A 27765-nucleotide genomic window follows, 5' to 3' on the forward strand; every position below is an offset into this window, starting at 1 on the left:
ACGTCGGGCTCCCGGTGCATGGAGCCTGCTTCTCCCTCTGCCTGTGTCTCTGCCTCTCTCCTTCTCTCTGTGTGACTATCATAAATAAATAAAAAAATTTAAAAAAATATGGAGGAGTATCTATTAGTAAATGAAAACACACTGGCAAAAGAGGAACATTCCATGTTTTAAGCATCAGTCCCAGTGAGGTCCTCTTTCATCACTTTTCATAAAACTTGGAGGGCAGCCCCAGTGGCACAGTGGTTTAGCGCCTCCTGCAGCCCAGGGCGTGATTCTGGAGACCCTGGATCGAGTCCCAGGTCGGGCTCCCTGCATGGAGCCTGCTTCTCCCTCTGCCCGTGTCTCTACCTCTCTCTCTCTCTCTCTGTGTGTGTCTCTATGAATGAATAAATAAAAAAATCTTAAAAAAAAAAAAAAACTTGGCAATAACAACCTGTATTTGCAGGACCTCTAAATGACTTAAATTTATTATTGTCAAAACCGTGTGAAGACACCATGGAAAATGGTCCTCCCAAAACTTCAAAAAGATGTGTTTTCCTTTCCAGGCCACTTTATAGGAACAAGCTAAGCACCGTTTTGTTTATAAACAATATGAGTAACGGAATAACAAGATCACATGAAGACCTTACTCTTTCAAAATGTCCCTAATAGATGTCTAATAAAGTTACCTACTAAAGTGATTCATACAAACTTTTATGAATATTCCCCAAAGTCTTACCTATATGCCTCTATATGGAAGCATCCTTTTAACAATTACCCAGAAAGACAATAAGGTAAATCCCTACTAATACAAATCATCTTCCACTCAAACGGGCTGAGAGGTCCATCATGAAAATTTAAGAGAAAAGCGTTCTTTCAGATCATTCACAGACATCTCATGACACAAAAGTCACTGAACGGAACCAGAATTTCAGATTCTTCTCCCCACAGCAATTATACTCGGGGCAAATATTACTTCTATATGCCTATCCCAAGCCATGTTACCATCAAGTGGTTACACTACCACAGTTTCTTCCCCAAGGAAATTTAATAAGTAGTTTTTACTGTTTTCTTTCATAAGCACAATCCCAGTGTGGAAAAGACAGAAAATTGAGGCTACCAAGACAGAATCGAGGCTACCGAGGTTAAGAAAAGATAACTGGCATACTTCAGAGAAAAGTTCCAGAAATGATTGTTCAGGGGAAGGGGTTGAGGAAAAAAGTTGGACTCTACCCCTACAACCTTCTCCTCAGCAACACCCAAACCCACCTGGGAACCAAGGGCAGGGAAAGGTAAACAGCTCACATGCTAACATTAAGGCCTCAATGAATCCGTCAACACATGTTCTACAGCTTTAATACTTTACAAACTGGACACTCCAAGATTCAAAATCACGGTGACGAAAGGGACAGTAGTGACACTAAAATCAGACTGAGTCTCTGAGAAGATATTGAAAGACTACAAAATCTTTGTTTTGCTTGATGTTCCATTTAAAGACACATTTGGCAATTGTACTAAAAAAGGGCGGGGTGGGGGCAGGGCACCTGGGTGGTTCAGTCCATTAAGCATCTGCCTCTGGCTCAGATCATGATCCCAGGGTCCAGGGTTGGAGCCCCACGTCAGGCTCCCTGCGCTGAGGGGAGCCTGCTTCTCCCTCTCCCTCTGCTTGTGCGCACGTGCTGTCAAATAAAGTCTTTTTTAAGATTTCTTTTTAATTTATTCATTCATGAGAGGCACAGAGAGAGAGAGAGAGAGAGAGAGGCAGAGACACAGGCAGAGGGAGAAGCAGGCTCCATGCAGGGAGACCCGACGTGGGGCTCGATCCTGGGCCTCCAGGGTCATGCCCTGGGCTAAAGGCAGTGCCAAACCGCTGGGCCATGAGGGCTGCCCCAAATAAAGTCTTAAAAATAAATAAATAGTAAGCCATTCATTTCCTGGATACAAACATTTAACAGCTATTTAGCCTTGCTGCAATTAACTGCAAGTCTAATGTTAAAAGTGGAAATAATTTTAGAGCCTATACAATTCCTAACAGCCATATTTGAAGTAGAAGATGGGGATCCCTGGGTGGCGCAGCGGTTTGGCGCCTGCCTTTTGCCCAGGGCGCGATCCTGGACACCGGGATCGAATCCCACATCGGGCTCCCAGTGCATGGAGCCTGCTTCTCCCTCTGCCTATGTCTCTGCCTCTCTCTCTCTCTCTTTGTAACTATCATAAATAAATAAAAATTAAAAAAAAAAATGAAGTAAAAGACTGAACCCTGGGCTTGAACAGAAATTGTTAGGAAGCTGCTCCATTCATCCCCCTGCTAGATCATTTAATATTCACATAAGGGCAACATGCAATTCTACTCAACCCACTATAATTCTGACCATGTCTGAAGGTTAATAGACCTCCTTGAAAGAGAAAAGGGTGCACTAACAGCCATTCTCAACTTACAATGGTACATAAATAGATCTTATCTCCAAAGGTCTTAAATTTATCCTAGGATAGATCTCAAACCATGCTATGTTATTACTGTAGAGATACCACTATTAACTGCCTTATTTATTTCACACTTATTGCCACATTTAATAATAATTTGATTTAAAAGATAATCCACTTTAGCCTAAAATATGCAGAAATTGCAACCTAATAAAAGTGGTCCTCATTTGAATGGCTACCTGGTATCAAAAGGCCATAAAAACTTTATACTTTAAAACTATAAAAACTTTTCTACTATCTACTTTTCCAGGGTTTATTTATTTATTTATTTTTAAGATTTTATTTGGGCAACCCGGGTGGCTCAGTGGTTTGACACCGCCTTCAGTCCAGGGTCTGATCCTGGGTCTGATCCTGGAGACCAGGGATCGAGTCCCATGTCGGGCTCCCTACATGGAGCCTGCTTCTCCCTCTGCCTGTGTCTCTGCCTCTCTCTCTGTCTCTCATGAATAAATAAAATTGTTTAAAAAAAATTGAACACAATATCCATTACCAACACGCATCACACCATGTAATCTAGCTGTAGATCTCTCTCACCAATAGACAGTGAGTTCCTTTAAGTCAAAGCTATGTAATTCATTTCTAAAACTCTTAATACAATGCCCAGCCCTTATTGATACATCAATAAATGTGCTGAACTAGGGTGCCTGGGTGGCTCAGTTGGTGAAGTGTCCGGCTCTTGGTTTAGGCTCGTCATGATCTCAGGATCATGGGATCAAGCCCTGGGTAGGGCTCCAAGCTCAGTATGGAATCAGCTTGTCCTTCTCCCTCCCTGCCTGCCCCACCCCTCAACTCATGCTCTTCTTTCTAAAAATGAGTAAATAAAAATCTTTAAATGTATTGAACTCAACCCACAACCAAACCCAAGGAACCCAATTCGTTTCTTCATTCACCAAAGCTGACAAAAAGAATTCCCTAGTTTCTGGTAGTAGAACTGAGAAATTCTACTAATTCAAAGTCAACAGACAGAGAATTCCTTATATTAACAACTGCGTAAACCGCATCAGGGATCTATCTAAACCAGTAGTTTTTTTGTTTTGTTTTTTAAAGATTTTATTTATTTATTCATGAGATACACAGAGAGAGGCAGGCAGAGACACAGGTAGAGGGAGAAGCAGGCTCCATGCAGGGAGCCTGATGCGGGACTCGATCCCAGGACTCCAGGATCATTCCCTGGGCCGAAGGCAGGCACTAAACCGCTGGGCCACCCAGGGATCCCTAAACCAGTAGTTTTTTAAATCCAGTTGGGTTTTAAAATGACCAGAGGAACTTCTTAAAATTCAAACATATGGGCATCCCATGACTCTAATTCAATTCTGGGGTGGAGTCCAGGATGATTTTCATGGGCAGGAGGGCTATATTCAGGGGGCCTAAGTCCTAAATACTCTTCCAGTTGAACCTAGGTGGTCCCTAGGAGTTTCCATATAAATGAGTCAAGCAACCAATAATACATGAAATGCAAAGCTCATACATATTAATAAACTAACAAAATGAGGACATAGGATTTACTTAAAATTTCATAAATTTTAGAGATAGACAAAATGAAAAATGGTTTTGTTTTTTTGTTTTTTGTTGTTTTTGTTTGTTTGTTTGTTTGTTTGTTTCTTCTTGACAGAGAGAGAGAGAGAGCACAAGCAGGGGGAGCAGCATATAGAGGAAGAGGGAGGAACAGGCTCCCTACTCAGCAGGGAGCCCAGTGTAGGACTCAATCCCAGGACCCAGGACCTGAGCCAAAAGCAGACACATAATTGACTGAGCCACCCAGGTGTCCAGGAAACGGTATTCTAATATCATTTGACATCATTACTAATTTTATTGATTTCCCTTCAGATGGGGAGAAGGAAGCCAGGGAAAACTACTCTTCTTCCTGAAAAGTCTGTAAGGGGATATGAGAAGAGCTGCCTAATTCCTGGGACCTATTAAGGGAGCCACTATAAGGGCGCCTGGGTGACTTAGTGGATTAAGGGAGCCACTGTGTATCAGTAGGAAGAACAGTGGACTTGGAAGTAATAAAGCCATGGTTTGAAAGTCTCCAAACTGTCTTTTAAAAGTTGTGTCACCTTAGAAGCACCTGGGTGGCTCAGTCAGTTAAACAACTGCCTTCAGCTCAGGTCATGATCCTGGAGTCTCTGCATCAAGACCTGAGACAGGCTCCCTGCTCAGCCAGGAGTCTGCTTTTCCCTCTGCCCCTCACCCCACTCACCCACTCATGCACTCGCTCTCTCAAATAAACAGGTAAAATCTCTAAAAAAAAAAAAAAAAAGGAAAAAGAAAAAAATGTTTAAGTAAAAGAATAATATAAAGATAATGAAATAACAAATAATAAAATGATAAAAGATTCATAATTTTTCATCAACTGTCTCATGTAATCGCAACTGTATCGTTAACTATGGATCTACGAGGCAACATAAATGGTAGTTAGGTGCAGTAACTCTAGGTTCAAATCCTGACTCCACCACTTAATAGTGAGGTGACCTAGAGTATGTTTACTTACCTCTTTTAGGCCTCACTATATAAAACAGGGCCAGCATTATCCCCATCTTATGGACAAGTTTAATGGAATAAAAAACTGAAAATAGTCATGACCCTCGTAAAGCTAACAGCTCGAGGGTAACACATCAACAGTGGAACACACATCAGACAGCAAATGTTTTGTTTGATTCCTACTCTAGTATTCTTTCCATCAAATCTGTTCTCTTCAAGTTGTCATCTCCTAGCTAGCTAGTACCAACCTCCAAAAACAAATTACCTTGGATCCTAAGTCAAATGCTAAATTCTGTTCCTCTCAAAAAAATCTTGATAAGCAATTATTATATAAGTGAAAGATACATTTTATAAATGCAAAAGCCACAAGATTAGCAGTGGAAAAAACGTGGAGAGAGAGAAGCAGCCAGAAGAATGGACTGCCATCAAGTACAATTTTTAAAAACCCTAAACCCACACCCTACACAAATCCTGAAGCCAGCTTCCTACTGGAAAATCTGGTGGCTATTCTCAATTTATCCAAAATACATCATTACTACCGGAGAAGAGCCTCTCTGGGAGAAGAAAAAGCCTGGAATACTTGAAATTTTACAAAATGGAAGTTATACTCCAAAGACTCCTTGTAGACCTCTCTCTCATCTCCACTCCCTCACCCTGTCTCACAAATAAAGATACCATAATACAAATCCTAAGAGATCCCGCTTAACCCATCTCTTTCCTCCAAGTTAAAGACTGGCAAAGATGAGACGTTACCATCTGGTTTAAATATCACCAAATGATGAGTTGGTACAACCACAAAGAAAATTGGGAGGATCTTGCCTTAAAGACCTTGTAATTATGTGGGTTTGATAGGGATTTGTTCTTTGTTTCGGGAGTTATGAGATTAGAGTAAAATGGAACATTTCAGTATCTGTAGTCTGGCATATGTATGCCACATAGGAATATGTGCTTAATAAAAGTTCCAACCAAGTGCTCAACACAATTCTCTGAACATTACAATCTGGTCAAGCCAATGAGATGGCAAGAATTAGCAAAGGAATGCACAAAAATCTGCCTAAGGCCACATAAGGAGTATACCTCAAAAGAGAAATCTTAGGCTACATGCATGCTCCCAACTAAAATACTCAACAGTTAAAGACTTAAAATTTATATTAAAAACTCTTCAATGTATATAAACATCTAGAAAGTAATACTGAATAAACTGCTTGATTCAAGATAAAAACAAGAAAACCAGGGGCACATGGTTGGCACAGTGGGTTAAGCCTCCAACTCTTCTTGGTTTTGGCTTAGGTCATGATCTCAGGGTTGGCAGGATTGAGTCCCACAGTGGGCCCCAAGCTCAGCACAGAGTCTGCTTGAGATTCTCCCTCCCTCTCCTTCTGCCCCACCTATGCTTGTGCGCTCTCTCCTTAAAAAAAAAAAAAAAAAAAACCAGTAGTAGAAACACAGTATATATGGATCCACTTAAGAGGTAATGTTATGAGGTCCAATAACAAGATATATTCAGACAAAACCTGGGAAATCCAGGTCTGTATGGGAGTTCTCATTAGCTTTATTATTTTTCTTAAATCTGCCTGTTTACTAAAGGCTCAGGTTCTGTGCTGAGAACCAAAATAAACATTTTCCCTGCCACCTTTTTACCTTTCTCCCCACTTTAGAAGAAAAATAGTCGTGGAATATTAAAGACACAACCTACTGACTGAATTTCCTACCTAGCAAGAATTGGGATTTAAATTGTTAGGTAAGATATAAGGTCTTCCATTTGCAGGGCTTCAACAGCATCACAGCCATCACATACTAGAGAAACTTAAATAATTTTAAACATTTCTTAACACAAAGCTCACCTAATACAAACTCCTGCCTGAACAGGCACACTACACAAGACACACATAACACATGCACCTGTAAATTTTCTGAAATAGTTTGTAATAGCTGTACTTGAAAAAAGATTTGAATCTCACTAATTTTTTTAATCTCACTTATTTTTAAAAATATCCAGGAATAAACAAGCTTCATGTAGGCCAACAGAAGAATTACAGTCTGTACATTGTAGTTTTGATGCTGAACTTTTGACTCTTCAAGTTTCACTTTTTAAAAATCCCTTCACTGTAGGGGAAAAGGAGGGATACATATTTGGCACTAGCTCCTGTCTCGCTAAATCTGTCCCCAGACTCTTCTTAGCAGTGAACAAATAAAGCTTTAGGATTTAAGCTCCTTACAATCCATCAATTAATTAATCTGGACAGCAGCCCTAGGTCAGTGTCGGATCCCCTTAAAGCAGATGAGAAGGCATACATTGGAGAAAAATGACATTGTCCAAGGTCGTGACAGAATTAGACTCAAGACTCTACCCACTCATTTCCTAAAATCTAGAAACACCCTACTCCTCCTTTTGCATAATAAAGAAACAGACTCTAGGGGCGCCTGAGTGGCTTAGTCCATTAAGTGTCTGCCTTCAGTTCAGGTCATGGTCTCAGAGTCCCAGGATCGAGCCCCACAACGGGCTCCCTGCTCAGGAAGGAGTCTGCTTCTCTCTCTCCCTCTGCCCCTCCTGCCACTAGTGATATCTCTCCCTCTCTCTCTCCCCACCCCCCAATAAAATCTTTAAAAGAATAAACAGACTTTTAAAAAATAATCTACATCCACTCCCCTTGATTAAACTTATTTTTACCTATGTACAATGTTCTCTAATTTTACATCTATTGTAAAATAACACATTACCAAGTTAAATGGTATTATCAAGTCCTAAAAAACCATTCATATGTGATTTGCTTGGCCTTGTTTAACTAGTTTCCTATCTAAGAAATTATTATTTTGGTGGGGAAAGCAATTAAATTTTAAGGAGTTATTGACACAAAATATTTTTAAATGACCTGATTTTTAAACTGTTCCCTTTAAACTTTTGAAACCACAGAAATGTTTAACAACAATTCTCCTGAAGCAGAAACTGCACCATCAAGGCTAAGGCCAAACTACCACTCTTCACACAAAAATGAACCTAACAACCTAACCAACAACTCATTAGACCCTTTTTTCTCATTTCCTTAAAACTCCTTTTCCAAATGAAATTTCAGATTCTTCTCCCCTATAGTAATTGTAATTGGTGCAAATATTAGCATGCCTGTCCCAAGCCACGTTACAATGAAGTAGCTATACCACCACCAAGGGAGAAAACAGTTGAGATATCCTGGCAGACAGAGAAATGGACAGAGACAATGGAAAGATGCTTGCAGAGAATGCCCTCCAACCACCACCACCAAACTTCTGGATGCCAGGAGTTGGCCTGAAGGTCAAATTTCTGCACAGGTTCCAAGAAATGTGTAATAAATTAACAAAGCCACGGATTAAAATTGAGAAATACAAGGGTGCCTGGCTGGCTCAGTCGGTGGAACATGCAAGTCTTATCTTCAGGTTGTAGGTTCAAGTCCTGTGTTGGATAGAGAGATTACTTAAAAATAAAATCCTTAAAAAAAGATTTTTTTGAGAAATACAGTCCCCATTCTAATTGAGCAAAGTGACCATCATTCACGAAAGGCTAGAAACCTCATTCCTAACTGCTCAAAGCTCACTCACACCCTGAATAGGACGAAAGCTAAGCGAAATTTTCTTTACAACTGAAGGTCACTAGCTTATTCTCAATGCTGCTAATCTGCTGTTTTTCTATATCCAGGAAAATAGCTAAAGGGGCTACTACATTCCCTATGCTTTTGTGTCTGAGTATTTTCATAATAAAAAAAATTTTAAGATTTCATTTATTTGAGAGAGTGTGAGAGAGAGAACACATGAGCGGGGTGGAGGCGACAGAGGGAACGGAGAGAGAGGGAGAAGGTGACTCCCCTGCGAAGCAGGGAGTCTGATGTGCAGCTCGATCCCAGGACCACCTGAGCCAAAGGCAGATGCTCAACTGAATAAGCTATTTTATCATAATAAAAAGATCTTACTTTACACACTGGAAGTGACAGCTCTGGAAAAGTAACTAAACTTTACATCCAGAAAGAAAGTTCATATGATGAAAAAAGAAAAAAAACATATACAAATGGGATGACTCTAGGCCCACCCTAAGGTTGTAAGGCAATGATACTTTGAGAAGTGATCTCCAATGAAAGATCTGAATGTTTTAAAAAGGGGTGGGGGGAGAACTTATAAGAATGCATTTAGTCAAATTCCACATCTTTGTTCCAAACATCACACAATTATGGAACAGAGATGTCTCACTGCCCTCGCGGCAGCTTTTCCTCATTAGTCTGGTTCATAAACTTGGGGGTTATAAAAAGCACATTCACCATAGAAATCATCTAACAGTTAATGACAGAAAAAGCAGCATTTTTGGAAGAATTTTTGGAGGCGTACAAAGGTAGCATCTCATTTAATTTTTCTCTTTAATCCCATGCTAAGACACAGCAGTTAATAAGTCCTTGCTATGCTGCATACAATTATCGGGTTTCAAAAAAGCTTATCACAAATCAGATTTTAAATCCCAGTTAGAAATTTCTCAAACTTTAATATAAAGCAAAATTTGAGGAGCCCAAGTGATACGGCTATCCCAAAGAACCACTCTACCCACCCACTTACTCCAAAGGGACTCATCAGTTTGCCTCTGGTGATTACTCCTCCAATGACCCAAACTTAAAATTTCAGAAAGGAAAGTACAGACAACTCTTCAATTCCCAACATTTATTCCACTTTTTTTTTTTTTTTGAGATTGTTCTGCATTTAAAACAGGTATATTAGCATAATCTCCAGAGAATATCTAAATCTCTTAGCAAGGAAAAATCACACCACCAACTCAACACAACTCAAGCTGAAAGGTCTGTATAAGGAGGAAAGCAAGGATTTTCCAGGTTCCTGGTTTTTTAAACCTATACACGTCCTTTGGAAAGAGGTGCACAAGTTTCCTAGAACCTAAATCTATGAACCTAATTAGCACTTTCATGCAGTGGAGGGGGGTATGAGTTCTCCCTTTATCCTTCTCTATAGTCAACCTTTAATGTAGTCCAATTAAGACAAGAAGTTACAAACGTCTAGAAAAAGATCCCATTTATAGCACATAAACCAGATTCAATTTTTTTATCCAATAGTTTACAATTTTTTTTCTTTCTTTTTAATTTTTATTTATTTATGATAGTCACAGAGAGAGAGAGAGAGAGAGAGGCAGAGACACAGGCAAAGGGAGAAGCAGGCTCCATGCACCGGGAGCCCAACGTGGGATTTGATCCCGGGTCTCCAGGATCGCGCCCTGGGCCAAAGGCAGGTGCTAAACCACTGTGCCACCCAGGGATCCCTTTTTTTTTTTCTTTCTAAAAGAAAATTACCTCACTGGAAGATTTCTAGCTGCCTACTAAAGTACCCTAAACATCCTAAACTTTGTTGTCCCCCAAATTAAGCAAATAAACGAGTTCTGCTGATCAAACAGAAATACTCTTAAATTTAGGCCAACACATCAGAAAGAAAATTAAGGACCTTTGAGACAAAGATTGAAGTTGAGAGCTAATAAATTTCCCCTAATTTTTTTTATCAGTGTATCTCAATAATGAAAGAATATAAATCCCAACTTTAACACAACACTAATACTTTTCAAAGGCAATTCTCAATTTGTTTTGTTCTTTAAAGAGGTTTAGGTTGTCTGTTTAAAAACAAATCCTGTAATCTCTGGTAGGGAAATTTTTCTTGGGGAGGGGGTAGTATGAATCTTAAGCTGATCTGCCTCACCTTTTTGCACTATCACTCACATTCTATCCTAAAAGTCTATTAATTTTGTTGATTAGTTCACTAAAAGTTAACAACTAGGTGGAGAGGTTCATGGCTCCTAGTGTGACCAATTTACCATTTACCACCGGCAAAGTCAAATTCAGCTAAACACCCATTCAAAGACTAATAACAAATGGAGTTTGTTTTCACTTTAAGACAGACACTTTCAAGCTACACCTATAGGACTTAATTCCGCCTCCTAAGTGAGAAAAAAAAGGTTTTCTTCTGAGTAGTATGGTTCTAAATTTGTCTTAAAAGGCAGTTATAGGGGATCCCTGGGTGGCACAGCGGTTTAGCACCTTCGGCCCAGGGCATGATCCTGGGGTCCTGGGATCGAGTCCCGCATTGAGCTCGCTGCATGGAGCCTGCTTCTCTCTGCCTGTGTCTCTGCCTCCTTCTGTGTGTGTGTCTCTAATGAATAAGTAAAATCTTTAAAAGAAAAAAAAAAGGCAATTATAAGTGAGCACAACAGGGTTTAAGTGTGATGAAAATGTTCTAACATTTGTGATTGGTTCTAACATTGGTGATGGTTTTACAACCCTGAAACTACTTAAAACTACTACTGATAACATTTTAAATCCATGAGTTATATGGTACATGAGTTACATTTTAATAAAGCTGTTATTTATTTTTTGTAATATTTTATTTACTTATTCATGAGAGACACGGGGGGTGGGGAGGAGAGAGAGAGGCGCAGAGACAGAGGGAGAAGCAGGCTCCCTGCGGGGGGGAGTCCCCCCCCCCCCCCCCCGGGACTCCATCTCAGGACCCTGGGTCACAACCTGAGCCCAAGGCAGATGCTCAACCACGGAGCCACCCAGGCGTCCCTAAAGCTGTTATCTTTTTAAAGTAATTGTAAGTTTCTCTTTTGCTGAAAGAAGTTTCTACTGATAAGCCTTTTTCTCCAAATGTTAAGAGGCCTAAGGTGACTAAAGAATCACAATCAAGAGAAAAACTCCAGGACACCAAAGGAACTGGGAAAACAACAGAGAGGGTTAGGTCAAAGTCAATCAAACCTAAAATTAGGGAGATTGATAGGCTGGGAGGGGAGTCAAGTTGCTCTAGGTCATTAACGCCTCTAACCAGACAAAGACGTGCATTCAAGCTCCTCCCTGTTCCTAATGGTAGAACCCGCAGGCGCACTCAAAGACGCTGACTGTGTTAAAACACTTGAAAGTTTTTCGCTTTGGCTATAAAGATGAAGGGATCAAAATAATGACCCACAGGAAGTTAAAGCTGAAAAATGTGTTTACTGTGCCATCTGGGGTTTGATTTAAATCTCTTAATTTGGACACTGGCAAAGAAGAAATATGTGGAATCTGCCGATCTATGGCCAAATGTTAGACGTTTGAGGGCAACAAAGAAAGTTACTAAAGCCATCAAGTATATTCCAATCGCACTTGAGAGACCCAAAAAAGCATTCGCCGGGCAGCCAACTATTTTTTGCCTAATGGTTACGCTCCTAATATTAACCATTTCCAAATACCACAAAGCAAGATGGAAAATTTGTCCTTAAAAAGACATCTAAGCACATCAAGGAGGAAATGAGAACGTACGTTTTAAAGGCAGCAAAACCAGAAGTCGGACTAATTGTAAGTCAAAAAAAATTTTTTTCTAAAGCCCAGGAAATACATCTGGTTGTCCTACGTACGCGATGGCATCCGAAAGACATTTACGCTCCTCTTGAACTTCCCGTTCAGGATCGGTCTTTTGAGCGTGTTCCCTTCGCCGCATTTACCTCACTAGGTCCTCAAATTTCCGTGAAGCCCAAGTTTTCAGAGGGACGAGGGTTCGGGAGCCTCACGGAGAGCAGCCGCGGACGCGACGTGTGGAAACGCCATTAAGTAAAGACTCGGAGACGAGGGCAGGCGCCACCCGCCGTGGGGCTGCTCCCCGGCCCCGGCCCCCGCCCCGACCCCGCTCGCCCCGGCGCCGCCGCCTCCGCACACAAGTCGCCGAGCAGCGCGGGCGCCGCAGGCCGGACAGCGGAGTTCCCGGCCCTGGGGTCTGCGGCCACTTGCCCACAGCCTCGTGGGGCAGGACCCGGGCGGCCCCAAGGACAAAGACCCTCCCGTCCCTGACCCCGTCCCTGACCCCTGTCCGAGGAGGCGCTGCCCGGGCTCCCACTCCTGGGAGGATCCCTCCCTTCTGCGCTCTCCCAGCCGGCGCTGCCCGGGCGGCACGGAGCTCGCCTCGCAAAGGACGACGGGAGCGCGGGCACGAGGGTCTCCAGCGCGGCCTCCCGGCGCCCCCTCACCCGCCGGCCTCGGCCTCGGCCTCGGCGCCCTGCCCGCCTCACAAGACGGTGGCCGGCGGGCGTGCGGCAGCAGGGGGCAGGCGGAGGACGGCGCCCCGGGCTCCTCCCGCCGCGAGGCCAGCCCGGAGGACAGCCCGGCCACGCGCGCTGCGGGGACCAGCCCGGAAGCCCGTCAACCCACAGGACTGCGGGTGCTCGGCACACTCCGGGCGCCCTCCCGGCGGGCACAGGCTCAGCTACGCGGCAACACTGAAAGGCCAGCTCGGCGCGGCCTCCTCACCCGCCCCATCCGCCTCAGCTACCTCAGCTACCTCAGCGCCTCATCCACCTCAGCGCCTCATCCGCCTCACCCACCTCGCTGCCTCGGCCGCCTGGGTCGCTTCAGCCGCCTCATCCGCCTCATCCACGTGATCCACCTCATCCACCTCGCTGCCTCGGCCGCCTGGACCACCTCATGCACCTCAGCTACCTCGGCCACCTCATCCCCACCTCATCCACCGCGGCCACCTCGGCCGCCTGATCCACCTCATCCCCACCTCATCCACCTCAGCCACCTCAGCCGCCTGATCTGCCCCGGCCGCCTCACCGGCCTCGGGAGGCAAACGAGGCTATTTTCAAACGTTTCCCCCGGACGAGCGGGGCAGGCGTCTTCCGGGGCGCGGACCTCCTCTCCGTCTTCAAACTTGTCGAGAACCACCAAGGGGAGCCTGCGTTTAATTTGGGGGAGAAAGGAAGCGGGAGACAGCAGGACCCCCGCCGCCGAAGCGTCACTACAAAGGGCGAGCCAGGAGGGGGCGGCGGCGGGGGCGGGGGTCTCCGACCGCAGGCCCAGCGCCCCCCGCCCCGCCCGGCCGCAGGCTCAGGCCCGGCGGGGCCGCCAGGTGGGCGGGGGGCGGGGGCGTGGGCGCGCGCCCAGTTCCGGGTGGGGGCGGGGCGGGAGGCCGGCGCCCGTTGGAGCCGTTAGCGAGGACTCGGCGCTCGCAGACCCCGCGCCCCGCGCCCCGCTCGCGGCTCCGGCGGGCCGCACCTCGGCCTCGGGCGCCGGCGGCCCCCCGGGCCTCGGGCCCGACACGTCCGCCGCGCCCCAGCCGGGCCCCCCGCGCGGCGCCGGCCCCCCGCCCCCCCCCCGGCGCACCCCGCACACTTACGGCCCCCGCAGCAGCCGCTCGGCGCCCGCCCCGCGGCCCCCCCGCCCCCGGCAGCGCGGGGCGCCCCCTGCGGCGGCCCGGCCCGGGGGACCCAGGAGGCCGGGGCCCGGGGGGCAGTGGGCGCCCCCGCCTGCAGGGTGGGGCGCCCAGGTGAGGGCCGCTCCGGGCCGCCGCCGCCGCCACACAAAGGACCAGGGGCTCCCGCCGCCATATTGAAAACTTTCGTCCGCGCACGACAACTCGCGAGTCCCCCACCCCCACCCGGCGCGCACCCCCGCACCCGGGGGAGGCGAGCCCCGGCCCGCCGAGCCGCGCCGCCCGCCGCCGCCCCCGGCAGGAAGCGCCCCGCGCCCAGCGCGGCCGCCGCGCCGCCCGGAACCGAACCCGAACCCCCACCCCCGGGCCGTGCCGCTCCCGTCCGCCCGGGCCCGCGGGGCGGCCCCGCCGAAGCGCCCGCCCTCCCGCCCGGGAGGAGCCCCGGCCCCCGCCCGCGGCCTCGACGCCGACCCCGGGGCAGCCCCGAACTTGCCGCGGCCCCCGCCCCCGCGCCCCGGGCCTCCCCGGCCGCGCGTCCTCGCTCCCCGCCAGGGCCGCGAGCGGGCTCCGGGGCGCCGGCGTGACTCACCGGCGGCGGCCGCACCTTACAGATCCCCGTCTGCTCGGCGATGGGCCGGATCTTGTGGATGAAGGCGAAGGGGTCGGCGAACTCCTCCCAGCTGGGCTCGAAAACCGGGCACTCGGGGGGCGGCAGGAACTCGCCCAGCGGGCCCGGGCCGCCGAGGGGCAGCGCGGGGCGCGGGCCCGGGGGCAGCGCGGCGGCCGGCTCCATCGCCGCGGGGCGGCTCCGGCGGCGGCGGGTTCCACTTGTACTCGCAACGGCAGCACCTTGGCTTTTTCAGCCTCCTCCGACGACGTCTCGCCGCTCCCCACGCCGTGCGCCTCCGCCGCCACGGCGAGGAAAAAGAGTCCCTCCCCGCCCCCCGCCCCCCCGCGCCCGGAGCCCGGCCCCGCCCCCGCACCGGGCGGGGCCGGGGCCTCGGGGCTGCGGGGCCGCGCGCCCGCACTTCTCGCCGGTGCGCTGGGGCCGCGGCCGCTGCCCCCAGAAGTTAGCGCGCCGGAGGAGGAGGAGTCGCGCCCGCACGCGGGGCAGGCGCCGCGACCCGAGGTCACACACTTGGGGAAACGCCGGGGACGGGCGGGCGGCGTTCGGCACGGGGGGGGGCCGGGGGGGCGGGGAAGGGTCCTCCAGGTTGGGGGGGACCGCCTGGAACATACCAACAAAATGGAGGCGAGACAACAATGGTTAGGGTGTTAGTAACCCGCCGGCCCGTGAGCGCCGGCCCGTCCCGGGCACCGCGTCTAAGCGCTCCGCAGGATGCGCCCCCGAGTCTGCGCGGCCTCCCCACGGGGCAGGTCCCCTCCTAACCACTTTACAAACAAGGAGTCGGGGAGGCCCAGGTCAGAAGCAGTTCGCCCAAGTTCGCACCGCTAACAAGTGCTGGAGACGGGCCCTGGGAGGGGCGGGGGTCGCAGGAAGAGCGGTCCTCGAGCCGCACGCTGGCGAGGTGGGCGCCAGAGGAGCTGAAGACAAAGTAATGTCGACGAGAAGGGGGGTGCCGGAGTCAGGACAGCGGTGCTGCCCATCAGGAAGGGGCATGCAAATGTAGGAGATCAATTAGGACCCCGACACACTGGGGAGGGACAGTAAGGTGTCCAGGAGGACTCGGGCGCGGAGGGTCCGCCGCCGGAGTGGTTGCGGCCCCGCGGCGTCGCTGCGGCATCCCCCGGATGTACACAGATCAGCAAGAGAAGGGAGATAACGTGGTCCCTCTGGATGCGTGGAGTCTGGTCCGTCGGAAACCTCTAACAGGCCCGACGGCACAAATCTGGAGATCAGAAGTGGAGATGCGAATCTGGAATGCTTTAGCCTGTGAGTGACAGCCATCGAGTGCTCACTGTGGGTAAAGCAAATGCTTCCCGTGCTGGTGTTGAACGTCCACACCGTCCTCTCCATTTTGCAGAGCAAGCAATGCAGGCACAGAGAAGTAACTAAGAGATGTGAGCACTGTGGAGGCGGCAGGGAGGGGGGCAGGTTGAGTGCCTGGTGTCCTGCCCAGAAGAGGACAGAGGACATTCAACAAGTAGGACCTCAACACACAGAAAGATCGCGCTTATCCAGCCCACCCCAGGGAGGTGCCGCTTGGGTCAACAGGGTCCTAGCTCTGCCCTCAGGTTCACCTTGAGGAAGGAAGTCTCTCTGACCCTTAAGGATTCAATTTAAAAAGAGGGGGAGGGGAGAAGCCCGCTCTCCAGGAAGCCCCTCCCACAGGCACCTGGGCCCCGAGGAGTTCAAGAGGTCCTTGCAGAAGGTCCTCCTCCTCTTAGCTCCCTGGGCCTGCTGGGCTCCCCCCTGCAGGGCGGACGGGCCGAGGGGCAGCTGGCATCCCACCCGCACAGGGTCCCCGGACGGTCGGGACACAGTGAGCTACGGTGAAACGTCAACGGTAGACCTGGGCGGGAGGTCTGGAGGGATCTGCCGCCAAATTCTTTTAACTTTGCTGGACACTGGAGCATTTTTCGTGGTGCAGCGCCGGGGGGAGAGTCGCTGCGCGCGGCGGCGGGCGTGCGGCTCCGGGGGCTCCTGCTGCAGTTTGATTTCCTGTCATGTGCTCCTTCCTGGGGGAGCGCTCGGGCTGGCCCCGCACCCAACGCGGGCGCCGGCGCGGATCCGCGAGACCCGGGGAGGCCGCAGCCCCCGGGCCGTGGCGCCCAGCGCTCCGCCGACGCGCCGGGAAGGACGAGCCGCGGCGGGGCCCCGGGAGCCCTCGCGGTCGCAGCCCGCGGGCTCCCTCCACTTCCGGTAGTGCCCTCGCCGCCGACCTCGCGGGGCCCGGCTCCGGCCGCCGCCGCCCCGCTCCCCGCGGGCCCGCCTGACGTCGGGGGGCGCCGGCGGGGGCGCGGGGGGCGCGGGGGCGGCCGCTCCCCCGCCCCGCGGGAGCCGCGTCCCGTGCCCTTTATGATGTGTGTTTACATGCGCGGAGGGATCCCTCCCAGCTGACAGCCACACCGCGGCCGGATCTTCTTTTTTTAAAGAGCCTGGGCGCGGGCGCTGATTGGCCGCGGCCGGGGCGCGTCAGCCGCGGGGGGCGGGGCCCGGGCCGCATTGTCTCGTCCGGGGCTGGCCCGGCGCCCCGGAGGCCGGACCTGGGCAACCCCCGCTCGGAGGTCCCGGGGCCGGAGCTCACGGAGGCCCGGGCGGCGGCGCCCCGACCGGTCTGGCCCGGCTTCCCCGGGACACGGGCTCGGAGCCCGCGCGGCCGGAGCGGAACCGAGCCGGGCGCCGAGTGCCACGTCTCCAGGAACCCCTCCTGCCTCCGGACGACACTCCGCCCCACCCGGGCTCCGGCCCCAGCCCGCCAGCGCCGTGCAGCCCCGCATCGGGGTCCACGTCCTCCTCCGCGCGGCCGCCCCCAGCCCCCCAGGCCCCCAGGCCCGCCGCCCGCTGCTCCCGCGGCCCCCGCGGCCCTTCCGGTCGCCTCCGTGGGACGCCCGCGCTCCCGGCTGGCAAACGGGGAGCGCCCCCTCCTCCCCCCGGCCCCGGCCCCACCCCGCCTCCCGCCGCCGGGCTGCTGGGGACCCGGCCCGCCGACGAGGGGCCCGCCCGGCTCCCCTGCAGCCCGGGAGGGGGCGGCGGCCCGCGCAGCACGTAGCGCACGTGTAGGGGCAGCTCTCCACCCCCCGCCCCTCCGCCTCTCCAGCCCCCGCCCTTCACCGTCCACCATCCACCCCCCTCCGCCCCTCTGCCCCCACCCCTCAGCCCCTCCACCCGCCCTTCACCGTCCACCATCCACCCCCCGCCGCTCCATCCTCAACCATCCACCCCCGTCCGCCCCCCGCCCCCCCCCCCCCGCTCCCCGCTCCTCCACCCCTCCACCCTCCCTCCGCCTCTCCACTTTCCACCCTCCATCCGCCCCTCCACCCCCCTCCCCCGCCCTCCGCCACCCTCCACCCCCTGCCCCTCAACCCTCCACCCCTCCACCCTCCAGGCCGCCGCCTCCCACCACTTTCCGGGGCGGGGGTGTCCGCCCTCCGCCCCGACCTCCGGCGTCTGCGCCCCCGCCAACAGCACCCTTCCCTTCCCAGCCCCGCGGATCCTCTCCTTTGCTCTTTTCCCCTAACTGCCCTGGCGGATGGGCCTTTCCTCAATGTTTCTACGGCTGCCTCAGGCCCTCTGCCAATTCAGGGTCATCCTCCCTCTCCCAGCCCTCCGGGTGTCCCGGAATGTCTGGTGTCGCGCGTCCCCTGCGGACCCCCACAGACCCGGCACCTCGAGAGGAGCTGCGGCCTCTGGCCACCCTGTGCCATGTGTCCCGTGTACCCCACCGCGACCCGGGACAGCTGTCCCCTAACGTAGAATGTGTCTTTCCCGCCGGGTCTTGGCCTCTACCTGGCTCTCCTCCAGATTGGAAGCCACCGGAGGGGAGGAGGACTGTCTCCAGCCCTGGCACCAGACATGTGGTAGAGACTCCACGAATCTCTACTGAAGGGAAGGGGAAGTGGCCTGGAGGGTCTGTGGCTCCCACTGGCTGAGGATGGAGAGGAGGAGGACCTGGCTGCCCAGGTGAAACTCGAGAAGACCTCACAGTGGATGAGCATGTGGGGGCTGGGGGCCCAGTGCTGGGGTAAACCCATCTTTCTCCATCCCCTGCGCTGCCCGTTTCCCTGGAACCAGCAGTCCCTCGTCCTCTACTGGACTAGTCTCTACTAGGGGGCTGCTTTGCTCCACTCCGCCCTACCCTAGCTATGGGGGCATCTTCTCACATTTACTCGCTCCATGACAAAGGGTCTCAGCTCTGGGAAGCTGGGTCTGGATCCTGGGGAGACACCTGATAACTAAATACCCCTTCCTCCTCCTCCCCACCTCCTCCCAGGGGTCCTGGGCGCCCTTCTCTGCTGACTCAGCCCGAGGGGATCCAGGGAGCAGGGCTTTGCTTGACTGGGGTGTGGGGCCCAAAGGGCTGGACCACCCTTGGGCCCCGTCCCCTGGGAGCCTCCAACAGACTCTGGCAGGTGGGGCAGTTCCCACGGCTGGTGCGGCCGGCCCTGCCCGCAGGCATGGGGAGGGGCAGAGTTACCCACACATGCTTTGGCTTCCGCTTGGGCTGGGGGGGGGGCGGTTCCTCCCTTTCTGGTTGGGCCACTTTGCAGGCCCTCCGCTCCTGCGGCGCAGCCCTGAGCGGAGAGGAGTGGAGAGGCAGAGAGGGAGACTCCCACTCCTGCTCATCCCGGAGCCGCGGCCCGACGGAGGTCTGCGTGGAGGCGGCCCTCTCGGTTCGCTGTCTGGCCTTGGAGACTTGGAATGTTTGGAATTGTCTGTATCCGGGATGAAAGTCTTCCAACAGGAAGAAAAGGACGTCTACGCGAACTGTGTCACAACTTCGGGGACACTCCAGAATCCACCACGCTCACTGGAAATTCACGGTGTTCAGCCAAATGCGGTTGAGTGACCAGCGCAGGGCAGGACACACCGAATGCGAAATGCAGGTTCCGCTGCTTCTCTCCCCCGGCAGGAAGTGGGGACCTGCGAACAGCTAGAAATACTGTGCTGACGGCGTGACCCGTGGCCGCAGGAACCCGCAGGAACCCACAGTCTCGGGGTCGGCACTGGGAAGTAGGTGGTATCGGTGGCATTGCTTTTCAGATGGGGAAATTGAGGCTCAGAAAGGTTGAGGAGCCAGAGTCACACAGATGATAACAGAGCGAGGCCGGCGCGGTGATCCCAGCGCCTTTGATCTTCCCCAGACACCAAGCTGACTTCTCTTCCCCGAGGAGGCGGAGGAGCCGCTCTCCCACCGGCCGCCACGTCCAGTCTCTCCCCGGGCCGCAGAGGCCCCAGACGCTGGCTGTGATCCCCCGTATACCTCTGTCTGTCCCGCGAGTTCCACGGAACGATAAAAGCTTCACAGAACACCTCTTGCCCTCACACGGGGAAGTGCCTCCCTGCTCACTGAAGCCCGTGCGCTGGTCTTATGACCCATTAATGGGTCGTGGCCGGCACCGTGAGTTTTTCCCGCTGTTTGGGTGGTTTGCAAGATGACACAGATCGAGCAGTGAGCTCGCTCTGCTCGTGCCCATCTAATCTTGAATTTTGGCCCCGGCCCCTCCCCACCCCTCCACGTCTTCTGTAAGTCGTCCAGAACGTTATCTGCACCATACACAAAATTGATCATCTCTGATCTCTTCAGTCTTTTTTTCATTGTTCATGATTCACTTGTCTGCAGTCTTCTATTCATTTTCTTCCTACCCCTGTCCAGTGCACTTCAACCTCACGGGTGACTCCATGCCTCATCTTTGTAGCGCCTTATCCCGAACTAGGTGGCCAGGATGAGACCGGGATCTAGCGTAGCCTGCCAGTCTCCCAGGACCTGACTTGGAGCAGTGGCCAAAGACTTCCATGCCCACGGCAGGCAGAAGTAACGGGAAACTCAACCAGGTGGAGTCCGAAACTGAGAGGGCATGTTCAGTTAGGGGGCCCATCACCAGTCAGGCCAGGGTGGCAACAAGGTGCATTTTTTCAAGAGAAGCCAAAAGTCTAAGTTTTTACATGAGCTCTCCTCATTTTTAAATATTCAGTCTAAAACAGATTTTTAAGAACCAGTGTGTGGGCCAAATGGGCTTGTGATCACCGTGTTCTGTGTGGAGCCACCTGCCCCAGAGAGGCTAGTGGGACGATGAGATGAGCTTCAGACCTCCAGAAAGAACGATGGTTGCCAAGGGAGCATCAGCTGAGGCACCCAGAGAGAAATGCTGGAATGGAGGTGGACTCCTGCCCCGTCCCTACCCTGTGGGTCAGGCTCACGCTCCTCGGAGAACTCTGACTTCCAGCAAAGTCCAGAGCCCACACCCAGGACATACCGTGGCAACAGGCACGGTGCCATAGATGGCCTACCTATCACTGCAGTGCTCACGAGGGACCCGGGCGTGTCAGTGCTTTTCAATGCGTATCCCCCAGTTCTTTTTATTTTGCTGCCTCTAAAGCTCTCTGAGAAGTGGAAACCGAATGGCAAGATATGGAAAGGTCTTCAAAGTGCTATGCATCAGAGTAAGAATCTAAAAAGTTGAAAAATAAATAAATAAATAAATAAATAAATAAATAAATAAATAAATAAATAAATAAAATAAAATAAAAATAAAAGTTGAGGTGAAGCTTTCGGAATTAGAGACGGACCTCACACACGTGAGGGAAAAGAAGACAGTGCCGGGGCACCAGAGTGGCTCAGTCGATTAAGCACCTGACTCCTGATTTTGCCTCAGGTCATGATCTCAGGGGCATGAGATCAAGCCCCGCATTGGCTCTGCACCGGGCATGGAGCCTGCTTAGGATTCTCTCTCTCTCTCTCTCTCTCTCTCTCTTCCCTCTGCCCCTCCCCCTTCTATAAATAGATAGCAACGCTGTCGTGGTTGACAACAGTTGTTCCTTATAATAAACAAGCGAACATTTACTGGATGCCTGCTGTATGCTAGGCAATTTAGTGTGAATGAGATCTTAAAATCCTCGTAAGAACTCTTGAGAATAGGCATCGCTCTCTCCATTTCCTAAGTGAGGAACTGGGGTTCAGAGAGGCTGAGTCATTTAGCCAAGATCACACAGCCAATAAGTTTAGCAAAACCAGATCCTGTCCGGACTGAGTCCAGCATCGGCACCTTTAAGGGTCACCCACACGTTGCCCATCTCTGGCATGCTGTCCGGTCCTGGCACTGCTGTGGCCCTGGCACCTAGCACAGTGTTTGTTGAACACATACATGATCTTTCACCATTATCGCATAATGCCTGATAATTAGTGAGCTAATAAATACTTGTGGAGCATGTCCTCTGGGCCAACCACTAGGCAAAGCACTGTAGACGTCGCATCGGAGAAAACAAAGTCCCTGCCCTTCAGGGGCTTCTGCTCCAGCCCAGTGGATAGAGACACAGCACATACGGGTAAGACTGTTTCTGGTAGAAATCAACGTGAAGGAAAACAGAATACGGGCTCGAGGGATGGGCCGGCCAGCGGGGTGGGAGGGCGGGGAGTGGCACTTTAGGCACAGTGACCCGAGGAAGAAGAACATCCGGACTCAAATCTGAATGTTGGGAAGAAGACGGCTCTTGGAACGTCCACAGAGAATAGTTCCGAGAAGAGGAGTACCGTAGGATCTCCAAGGGGTGATGCCCGTCCCCACAAAAAAAAAAAAAAAAAAGGCCTTGGGTATAGGGATGGAGTCAGAGGCTGGCAGGGGCTGGATCCGCCAGGATCTTGCAGGCCGTGGTCTGGAGTTTGGATTTCGTCTTCCTTTCAACGGCAAGCCACTGGAGAATTGTAGGTCCGGAAGGGATATCATTTGATTTACAATTTTAAAAGGTCTCTCTGGGGGCCCCTGGGTGGCTTATTTAAGTATCCAACTTTTTATTTTGGCTCAGGTCATGATCTCAGGGTGCTGAGATCAAGCCCAGGATCTGGCTCCCTGCTCAGCACGGTATCTGGGATTCTCTCTCCCTCTGCTTCTGCTCCCTACCGCACCCCCTCAAATAAATACATTTTAAATAGTGTCTCTGATCGCCACATGGAGAATAGATTGCAGGAGCACAGGGGTGGAGGTAGAGACCAATTAGAAGGTGGTGCGATAGTCCTGGCAGGCTTTTGCTGTAGTAGTAGAGGTGGGTGAGAAAAGGTCAGGCTGGGGATACATTTGGAAGGAAAAGGGAACAGGACTAATAGAAGGCAGAGGCTAGCGGAAGAGAGGCGTCAAGGATGACTTGTAGGCTCTTCCCCTGAGTACATGGGCAAATGGTGGTGCTGTTCCTGAGATGGGGAAGACATGGGGGAGGTGTGCAGAACCTGTGGTGCCGTCCTGGCTCTGTTCAAACGGATCCCTCTTACTCGTCCAAATGGAGATAGATGCTCAATGGTCAGATCATCTGGGGCTCGGGACAGGGGTCAGGGCTACAGGTAGGATCAGCCCTGGGTCATCAGCATGCTTGTGTATATATACGTACGGACCCGCAGGCTTATCGACATATAAGCTCATAGGTGGGGAACCACGTATACGGGTATAAATACACATGCAGGTACACTATGTAGGTACCTACCTACACACACACGCATGTAAAATAAACTGGACGCCATGGGCCTGGGTCGGATCACCCAGGGAGAGTGTGTGGAAGAAGCGAGCCAAGGACAGAGCCCTAGGACATTCCTACATTGACAGGTTGGGAAGAGGAGGAGCCAGGAAAGAAACAGAACCATCAGTGCAGCAAGAATGACGTCAGGGAAGAAAGTGTTTCGAGGAGGAGGCAGTAGTCAACCGTGTCGAAAGCTGCGGGGAGGTTGAGTAAGAGGAGAGAAAATGTGACACGACGTGGGGGCAGCTAGAGGCAAGGCTTCCAAGGAGTTGTGCTGTTAGGGCCGCAGAGAAATGGGCAGGATTTGGAGAGAACATGAATTTATATTTTTTAAGGTTTTTTTTTAAGATCTTATTTTATTCCTGAGAGAGGCAGAGACCCAGGCAGAGGGAGGAGCAGGTTTCCCGGGGAGCAGGGAGCCGATGTGGGACTCGATCCCAGGACCACGGGGTCACGCCCCGAGCCGAAGGCAGGCGCTCAGCCAGAGCCACCCGGGCGCCCCAAGAGAGGACATGAACTTAGGGATTTTGCTTTTTGGTCTCTGTCCCACCGGGATGTAGGGGAGCCCCTTGTCAAGATGATGGGAATGGGAGAGAGAGGGTCCCCCACGCAGAAGAGAGAGAAAGGGTCGTGGCAGGGGTGAGGTGCCTGAGGCGGTGGAAGGGAGAGGGAGTCCCCGAGTAGGGCGCTGGGCTCCAGGGAGGGGCAGGGCAGGGCGCTGGGAGCCTCGGGGCCTTCTCTGGATGAACAATAACAACAGCTGCGAGGCCTGAAGCGCCCAAGGCGCCCTCTGCGACCCGCCAGAGCATCTGGGGGGGAGGGGACAGGAGCTTAGCTGGGCGGGGGCGGCGGGGAGCCAGAGGCCTCGGCTCCCTCTGTGGCCTCACCCCTCCGCCACTGCGTCTGGGCCCAGCCCCTCTGCACCCCAGCCCTTTCTCTCTCTTGCCCGCCTCTTCCAGAAGTCTGTAGGCCTCGGGGGCTCGGGGTTGGCCCTCCGCTGGGACCCGTAAGTGGCCAGGAGGCTCCGCCGTGGTGGCCAGCGGCTGTCCCCGCCCCACGGGCCACCTCTCCCTGTCAGGTGGCTGGGTCGGGTCGCCTGGTGGCGCGAGGCCCTGGCACGGGGAAGCGGGTAAGAGCCTGCTCTGCCGAGACGTCCTGCCGTGGTCACGTTGTACCTTGGGCCCGGCACAGCGAAGCTCCGTGGTTGAGGGAGGGGAGCGGTGGCCTGGCTCCGCTGGGGCGTGGAGGGGACCAAGAGCAGGCGCGGCTGCGAAGGCGCCTCCGAGATCCTTCAGAAACCATCGGAACCGGCTCGCGCTCGCGCTCTCGCTGGAGAGAAACGCCAAGCGCAGGAGGAAAGCGGCGACGATGCCTCGATGCCTCGGAGGCTGAATCAGCCTGAGGGCCGAAGCCCAACATCGCGGCGGACTTGCCCCACGCCACGAGCGCTCCGATCAGGACCGTGAACGGGACTGGAGCCGAGCACGCTGGGGACGCCCCTTCGTTAAAAACCAAGGAAGGCGCCGCACCCCGAGCACTCGGCCGCAGTTCAAGTTCGGAGACTGTAGCAAACGGACTTTTGTTTTAAAACCGCGAGGGGAGGTGGTGGCATCTGCTTCCTGAGACAGGCCTCGGCCCTGGAGCCCCAGCTGCCCCTCCCCGTGTCGAGAAGGGAGCCCTCTGGGAAAGTGGGATCTCAGCAAACCCGGAAGAGGGCAGCGGAGGTCACAGGACAGGTGACATCCCTTCTTTAGTCAGGGAACGAGGCCGTCATGCTCCCTCGGGTTCCAGCTCAGGTGAAAAGAAGTTAACGAGGAAGAGGAGGAAGGATAGAATCTGGGGGAGCGAGGGGGCCTCCAGGTGATGAGGGAGAAGCCCTGGGCGGGGGCGATGGAGACCGGGCCCAGCTGCTGAGCACGTCGCCTCTCTGCTGCAGGAGCCACGGCCCGCCCGATGCCATGCGCTGCTCCGTCAGGCGCTGCCTGGTAACCCTGGTGGCCATCGGCTTCCTGTGGCTCTTTGTCACTTTGAGGGTCCCCGAGGAAATTGAAGAGGATCAAGACGTGATGACCATCAAAGGGCAGGTAGCAGCCCCCGCTCTGGGGGTGGGATTGGTGGGGCAGGGCGGTTCTCAGAGCCCTGCACCTTCTCACCCGAGAGCAGGAAGCTCCGGAGGGCGCTGAGCTATGAACGCGGGCCCGTGGGTCCGTAAGGAAGCTGCTGCCCCCAGGACGTGCCAGGGTGCGGAGGAGAGCAAAGGCCTTGAGCCCGGGTGGGCCTCACGCTCCCCCCTTCCCTGGAAGAGCTCATGAGAAGCCTCGAGGGGCTCAGCCCTGTTCTTTCTACGAAAGGAGGTTCACGCTTTGCCTTTTGTCGATGCTCTAGGAGGACACTTACGGCAAAAGGAAAGACCCGAGGTCGCTGGAAGACTGGCAGGACCTGACCTTCAAATATATTCAAACAATTCAGCGGAGAAGAAAGAGTGAGTTCCAAGGAGGAGCCTGGGGGACCCTGGGGGGTGGAGGCGTCAAGGGCAGTACGGGAGCCAGGAGGGAAAGCAGGCCTGTGCCCGGAATGTTTGAACCCTGCAGACGATCCCCCCCACCGTGACGTTCCCGTATCAGGAAGGAGGAAGGAGGAGGGGAAAGGTCCCTGTTCCAGAACCGGCTTAGAGAATATTTGGAATAGGAGGGGCTTTAGATGCATCGTCCAAATCCCTCAGTTTTGTGGATCAGGATCTAAGCTCAGACGTCAAGGGACTCGCTCAAGGTCACACGGTCAGTGGCAGAACTGGGACAAGAACCTAGGGCTCCTGACTCAGAAAGTACTTTTCCCTTCACCCAAAGGTGAGCTTTGGGAAGATGAACTGGGCGAAACAACAAGAACCATAATAACTATAACATTAGCTAATACTGACCGAGCGCTTAAACCATGTGCTACAAAGTCCTGGCTCCACGAAAACTCGAAGGGACCCGCAGGGACTCAATCACCCAGCTCAGTGCTCCTCTGCCCATGAGGTACTTGGCGATACCGTCAGAGGGCAGGTTCCGCTTATCTAGGAACTCAGACTCTGCGCTCCCAACCGCCTTCCACATGCAACACTGCAACACTGATGTTGCTGCACTGAGGACCACGTTCTGGGTGGCACGAGTCGAAGCGTCCCCTCCACCACGACAGAGCGTAGAGGGGGACTATGAGAGGGAAGAAAGGCACAGGGACGGTCCCAACAGCACCACAGCCCCCAGCCTCTGGCTGCCTTTACCCGCAGCCCGAGGTGCACTGACGGTTACCCCTGTTTGCCCCTCCTTAGCATGGCTCACAGTGGGCATCTCCTCAGCGACACGACCAGATCAAAGAAACCTCCTGTACACCCTGGTCTCTCTGTTCCGTGCCTCCTCTAAGACTGAGCAGAAACGTCTCACAGTGCTGGTCCACCTGGCGCACTCGGACCTCACCTGGCTCAGAGAAACCGTTCTCCGTGTTTCAACCCTGTTCAGCCCACAGATCTTGGCAGGGCAGTTGCTACTGATCCACGCTCCGTCCGATGCCTACCCGCCCCTGGAGGACATGAGGAAGGAGGCCCACCACGGGGAATTCTACTCCAGGCAGAACGTAGATCACGCCTTCCTCGTGAGCTTTGCCACAAGGCTCTCCGAATACTTCCTGTTACTGGAGGACAATGTCTTTTGTGCCCCCAGTTTTATCACCCACATCCACTGGAAGGTGGACACCATGAAGTCCGCCCCGTGGGTGCTCCTGGAGTTCTCTAATATGGGCTTCCTTGGCAAACTCTTCCACAGCAAGGACCTCCCACTCCTGGCCCATTTCCTCCTCCTCTTCTACAAGGAAAAGCCCCTCGACAGGCTGATCCCCCACTTCCGTACCCTCCTAGCTCAGAAAAACCCAATCATCTGCAGACCTTTCCTTTTCTACTACAGGTTCTCCTACATCTCTAATGACACCCAGAAGGCCTCCCCCGTTCAGAAAAAGAATCTCGATGGTCCTGACAACCCACCCGGAGCCATTTTCACCGATATGAAGGTTTTTGACGTTCATTTCCCCTGGGAGGCCTACACTCTGGATGAGTCATTCTTCTGGACCCACAATGTCAGTGCGGGGAACCACCTGACAGTCATTTTGAACCACCCAGCGAACTTGAGCAGAGTGCAGGTGTTGACGGGCACCATCGTGGATGGAAAGTACACCCTAGAGAAGGGCGAAGTGGAACTGGGCTATGACCCCGAGGGGATGCCTCAGTACTGTACCAGCTTCACCCTGCTGGGCCATCTCTTGGAAGGGCAGATGAATCAGGAGATATTTCTGAAAAGTATAGGGTACAATGTGAGCTGCGTAAGGCTGGTGGTGAAGGCTAGTCAGGTCGGCGGTCTTATAATCAGGCATATTTACCTCTGGGAGGAAAATGCCAACGATACGGAAGCAGCTCAGAGCTGAAGGTGAATCAGTAGGGGTGTAAAAAAATTAAAGTCTTGAAGCCGTTCCATCCC

The 27765-nt window shown here is 53.0% G+C and overlaps 2 protein-coding genes and 1 long non-coding RNA gene across 10 annotated transcripts in view; 2 read left to right on the forward strand and 1 right to left on the reverse strand.

Annotated features, from left to right (window-relative positions):
- The window catches only part of KDM5B (lysine demethylase 5B), an 82153-nt gene extending 67062 nt beyond the window's left edge, over positions 1-15091 (reverse strand). For 2 of the 5 annotated variants that reach the window (XR_005988465.1, XM_041759235.1), the window contains exon 1: positions 14723-15091. Coding sequence is in view for 3 of the 5 variants with exons in the window: in XM_041759235.1 (XP_041615169.1) it covers positions 14723-14926 (204 nt within the window). In the remaining 2 variants the exon portion in view is untranslated. The other 3 variants (XM_041759247.1, XM_041759270.1, XM_041759257.1) reach the window with 3 other exon arrangements.
- Positions 15092-15742: 651 nt separating this feature from the next.
- Positions 15743-21799, forward strand: LOC121493422. 4 transcript variants are annotated; one of them, XR_005988471.1, is made up of 3 exons: positions 15743-16601; positions 18560-18718; positions 19029-21799. It is a non-coding gene; the product is annotated as an uncharacterized LOC121493422 (long non-coding RNA). The 4 variants fall into 4 exon arrangements; XR_005988470.1 differs by having other exon boundaries at positions 15743-16587; positions 19306-21796; XR_005988472.1 differs by having other exon boundaries at positions 15743-16577; positions 19306-21796.
- Positions 21800-25218: 3419 nt separating this feature from the next.
- On the forward strand, positions 25219-27712 carry LOC121487986 (alpha-1,3-mannosyl-glycoprotein 4-beta-N-acetylglucosaminyltransferase-like protein MGAT4E). The gene is made up of 3 exons (XM_041750154.1): positions 25219-25344; positions 25646-25742; positions 26571-27712. The coding sequence occupies exons 1-3, from the start codon at positions 25219-25221 to the stop codon at positions 27710-27712; spliced, it is 1365 nt and encodes a 454-aa protein (XP_041606088.1).
- Positions 27713-27765: the final 53 nt, after the last annotated feature.

This window comes from Vulpes lagopus, chromosome 1 (assembly GCF_018345385.1).
Source record: "Vulpes lagopus strain Blue_001 chromosome 1, ASM1834538v1, whole genome shotgun sequence".
NCBI lineage: Eukaryota > Metazoa > Chordata > Mammalia > Carnivora > Canidae > Vulpes > Vulpes lagopus.

Bases quoted from the DNA above. Each gene is read 5' to 3' on its own strand.
- LOC121487986 (XM_041750154.1), top strand. From the start codon at position 25,219: ATGCGCTGCTCCGTCAGGCGCTGCCTGGTAACCCTGGTGGCCATCGGC. The intron at 25,345-25,645 runs GTAGCAGCCCCC...TCGATGCTCTAG, and splicing joins TGATGACCATCAAAGGGCAG to GAGGACACTTACGGCAAAAG. The intron at 25,743-26,570 runs GTGAGTTCCAAG...GCCCCTCCTTAG, and splicing joins AATTCAGCGGAGAAGAAAGA to CATGGCTCACAGTGGGCATC.